Genomic DNA, 5,000 nt, shown 5'->3' with positions numbered 1-5,000 from the left:
TAAATCTCTTCTGGGGGTCCCTGGCACAACACATTTTCAGATGGGGTTCCGCGGCCAAATACATATAATTTCGGGGGGTCCTTGGCAAGAAAAAGTTTGAAAACATTCTGCTTAATGAGTACTTTCTACTTTTGGTACTTTAAGTACATTTTGATACCAATACTCCTGTACTTTTACTTAAGTAAACTATACTTAAGTACATTTTTAATTCCGGACTTTTACAGCAGACATTGCAGTATTGATACTTTTACTTAAGTACTTGAGTACTTTTTCCACCACTGGAATCGGCCTCAGATCTTAATCTCTCTCTCTCTCTCTCCCTCTCTAAAGTGAAGGCTGACATAGCGCTGTTGGTTGACAGCCTGTGAACAGCAGCCCTGACTCTCTCTACAGGGAGCTGTGTGTTTTACAAGCCTGACCCCACAATGCAGTGTGGGTCACGTGTGTGTGTGTGTGTGTGTGTGTGTGTGTGTGTGTGTGTGTGTGTGTGTGTGTGTGTGTGTGTGTGTGTGTGTGTGTGTGTGTGTGTGTGTGTGTGTGTGTGTGTGTGTGTGTGTGTGTGTGTGTGTGTGTGCGCGCGCGCGCGCGTGTCCACTGTGAAAACCCAAATCCTGGAAAGTCCCGCTCTTAAATAGGCGTGTGAGCGAGGCGAACGCAGCAGGACGGCTGGACGGCTGTGTTGGAGTTACTGGAGCTATTCCTGGATGTCTGAGAGCTTCACAACTTAGGGAAGAAGAAAAAAGAGGCTACAATAATTCTGAAAGTGTTTTTCTGTGTGTCTCTGGTGAACTGGATGTGAGGGGCTGATAAGGACAAGGGGGGAGAGATCAGAAGATGAAAAGAAAATGCTAGTAGGCCTAGTACCTCCAATTTTCACATAATGTTTCATATGTTTTGAAATATTTAACTTGCATTTTAGAATGGAAGTCAATGGGGCTCAATCATATATAGATTTTTGTAAAAATCCCAAGGCACACCTAGATTTCTTTTACGCCACACCAGTGTGCTTTGACACACCAATTGAGAATAGATACACTTATAAAATAAGTGTATCTAAAGCAACCCTTGGGGATTTACCTTGCCAGATATGTCGTCTGATGATTTTGTCTGTCGATGAAAACAAACAAACGAGCAAACAAAAAAACATAGGGAACATAGGGATTTTTTTTCTCGTGTTTGTTTGTTTTAGCGGCAAGCTTGGCGAGTCATTAGTGATTTATTGGTCTCCACTGTCACAACACAGGATTAATGGAGATTCTGTTCATTCTTTCTGTCTCTCCCAGACAGATTTCTGTAGGAATCAGGTGGTGTAGTAGCCTGGGTGCCAGCCTGCTTCGCTACGTTCGGCGGATTTTTTTTTCTCTCTGCGCTTCTCAGTCTGGAATGCCTCCTATCTCCAGGAGGCGGGACACAGCAGCCAAGGTTCGAAACCTACCGTGGCTTCTGATTGGTCTGTGGTGCGGGGCGGGACAAAAAAAACGGTGTGATCGTTTTGATTCGTCATTCGTTTGAACAACATCCAATCAGCAACGACGTTGCCTAACGTAACATATGTAGTTCCAGTGTAGTTCTACAAGACGAGTCAATCGGGGGCATTCCAGACTGAGAAGCGCAGAGAGAAAAAAAAATCCGCCGAACGTAGCGAAGCAGGCTGGCACCCAGGCTAGTGGTGTAGCTCTCTCAGCTCTTGACTTCATCTCAACAACATTGTCGTCTGAATTTAGGCACAAATATTTACACAGGCCCAAGACCGTGGTTTACCGATCTGACGCAGGGCCGTAACAGACAAAACACTGTGTCTGACCATATTATCGTCTCTGTCGGGTGGAAACCTCATAAGTCCAAAACTGTTACTTTTCAGGATAAAAATTCGAAATTTGCTAAAGTAGCAGATCTACAAGCTCAAAACGTGTTGCTTTGCGCTGCGTTTCGACCTTGTAGATCTGCTACTTTTGATGTGTGTGTAGTAGGGCATTCATTTATGTGTTTTAAATGTTAAAAATGTTGTTGTCGGCAAAAACAATAACAAAATACTTTTTTGTTTAAGTGAAAGTAGAAATGCCACAATGTAGGCTACATCCTACTTTACTATACTTATAGTAGTCTACCAAATGTAAAAGCACACATATGCAGAATGGTCCATTTAACAATCATATTATTGGATCGCAATTAGTAATGCATTAATGTGTTCATTACTTTATGTGCGGTTGGGTAGATTAAGCAATAATAAATAGGCCTACTTCTTAATTTATCACTTAATGTGTATGGGTTGTGTTAACAATCTAGATCTGCAAAGTAATTCTGTCAAATAATTGTAGTAGAGTAAAACGTACCATTGTAGTGCAGTCGAGGTATACATTTAAATTCTCAAGCACAATATAGGAACCTCACAATTGTGCTGAAGTACAGTACTTGAGTAAATGTACCTAGTTACTTTCCACCACTGTCAGTTGTCTGCATAGGGAGGTTCACAGAGATTGATGAAGGCATGAGGGCCTGAAATGTTCCAGGGAATCTTCCTGAAGGGAACTACTGTAAACATCCCAAAATATCCCGTGAGTCATAACAATGCTTAATTTAGGAATATAAAATGATATATCCCAACTGTCGCTTTGCAAATAGAGGCAAAATGGTGTATACAAATGGTCTCCTATTGTGGGCACCGTCTGACGGCAAATCTCGCGGACGTCCTATGTTTACTGGTGCGATATCGCAAGAGTGTGTTGCTGGGACAGAGAAAGGTCTATAACAAAGTTGATTTTCTCCTGATTTGTCTCTCTGAAAAAAGCCATTCTAGAATCAGAATGTTGGGAAGATTGTGTAGCGTGTGATGATTGAGTCCAATATTTAGTTCAATGAACACCGCTCATTCACTCTCCCATTGGAATTAATAGACTCCAACCTGCTTCCGGTCTCCCAATGAGGCGGTCCACCTACGTCACACAGAATGGGAAGTAAACCAGTTCGCCAGTCTTTCTTTTTTTTGGTCTTGGGTCATAATAAACACAGCATGCATAAATAGAAGGTCCACCAAGGTTGACGCCACTAGGTGGCAAGATTCGCTACGCCACAAAGACACCCATGTACCTGTCAAAATACTTCACAAACGTCAATGACGTCCACAATCACAACACCAGAAGGAGCTCCACTAATCACGTTCAACCCAGATTTGGCTCAAACAAGGGGCTAAATTTGTTCTCCTGCTATCCTGTTTATTTGATATTTTATTGTATATTTGTCTGCCATTAAATGTTTCAATGAATTGAGTACAAAGGACCCCAATGGAAACAAGCCATAGTCTTTCTTGGGTTTAAAATCCTCTTAGCAGACCTTGTATTGAACTGTACATTCCTGTGCTTTTTTTTTGCAAACTGCTAATAAAATATTCAATCAATCAATCAATCAAACGTTTCCACCTGCCAGTGAGGAGCCCCCACCGGGAGAACGCCTCCATCCTCCTACTATCCTACTTGTTTGTTTGAAGGCTGGAGCCGGGACTTAAAGCCAGGATTCCAGCTCTTTCATCGAGTGTTAATTTAACTCTAAGAATTGTAAAATTAGACCTGTAAGGCTCTCTCCTTCTCTATTATCTCTCCTCTCCTCTAGTCTCTCCACCTCCCACCTCCTCCCTCCGTGGCAGCAGCAGGTCTTATCAGGGGCGGTGTTGAGTTGCAGCAGGTTAAATCCAGGGGGATTGTCAGTTTTACGCTGTGAGATTAGAGCCTAGCTTTTAACACTGAAACGTGGAGATTTAGAGCTCAATGCGTGGCTAAAGCCATCCACCTCCACACTGACAATGGTCCTCTGTGTGTGAGTGAGAAACGATGGTACAGTATGCTGCAAGGCTTCACTGCATGTCAACCTGTAGGCTACAAACCCTGGGTTCACACAATGCAGCAAGAATCCACAATAACTGGTTGGATGTTTAAAGATTTATCAGAATGAACTTTATTGTCACATCACAGGTATACAGAATTGTGAGGTGTAAAGAAGTGGGTGCATTTTAGTTGTTGGTGCAAACTCCATATTTTTTTTTGTTATTTTCAGAAAGAAGAAAGAAAACAGGGGGGGCATAATTATCGTTGCTGTCGGACAGAAACCTCATATCCTATTTTAATCTGTAAGCTTGTAGATCTGCTACTTTTGCATTTTTTTAAATTTGAATCGTACTTTGAAAAGTAACAGTTTTGGACATAATTTCACATAATTTCCACCCGACAGAGACTATATCCATATCGCCACTTTTTGGGTGGGGTGGTGGTGGTAGTGCATTATCGGATATGAGGTGCAATTGAAGCTGCACCACTCCCTGTGCAATGGGTACGCAATGACATTCACTTATAACCACACTGTAAGGAATTTGAAATAAAATAACTGAAGTCACATACACTACAGTGACCGTAAAAATGCTTATCATCATTATATGCAACAATACAAACAGCACTGCTAGTTTTACTGCAGCAAACATGACAGGAGAGAGGATGTGGTGCACTGGGTGTGTTTTAACACACACACACACACACACACACACACACACACACACACACACACACACACACACACACACACACACACACACACACACACACACACACACACACACACACACACACACACACACACACACACACACACACACACACACACACACACACACACACACACACACACACAGTTTCCTGTGTCGGGAAAACAAGTAAACGGCTATAGACCACAACCTGATGTTCAGAGTAAACGGCTATAGTCCTTATTTGTGACATAAAAAAAACCATCACACTTTACTAGTTATGATTATCAACAATACCATCATTACTATCATGCATGCAAGAACATGTACTTTACTCTTCTGGTTCAAAATCTGAATCACCTTATTTGTCAGTTCCATTATCTGGGCATTACTGTGTCTGATAATAATGCTAATTTGAATTAATACAAGTGCAGCTGGTTGGCTTTGCTCATTGCATGCATCACCCACCTCTGATCATAGATGCAGAACAGAA

General features: G+C 42.0%; 1 protein-coding gene across 1 annotated transcript in view; it reads left to right on the top strand.

The window, feature by feature from the left end:
• The window catches only part of LOC311061650 (uncharacterized protein), a gene marked incomplete at its 5' end in the record, with an annotated part of 24,487 nt that overhangs the window by 14,152 nt on the left and 5,335 nt on the right, over positions 1 to 5,000 (top strand). The window contains one exon of the mRNA XM_084080341.1: positions 3,607 to 3,696. Coding sequence (XP_083936467.1) covers positions 3,607 to 3,696 — 90 coding nt within the window. The remainder of the gene's footprint in view (positions 1 to 3,606; positions 3,697 to 5,000) is intronic.

The sequence above is a fragment of the Gymnoscopelus microlampas genome (genome assembly GCF_963454915.1).
Source record: "Gymnoscopelus microlampas genome assembly, chromosome: 15".
Taxonomy (NCBI): domain Eukaryota; kingdom Metazoa; phylum Chordata; class Actinopteri; order Myctophiformes; family Myctophidae; genus Gymnoscopelus; species Gymnoscopelus microlampas.
Note: the sequence above shows the minus strand (reverse complement) of the source record. Positions and strands in the feature narration are given on the sequence as shown.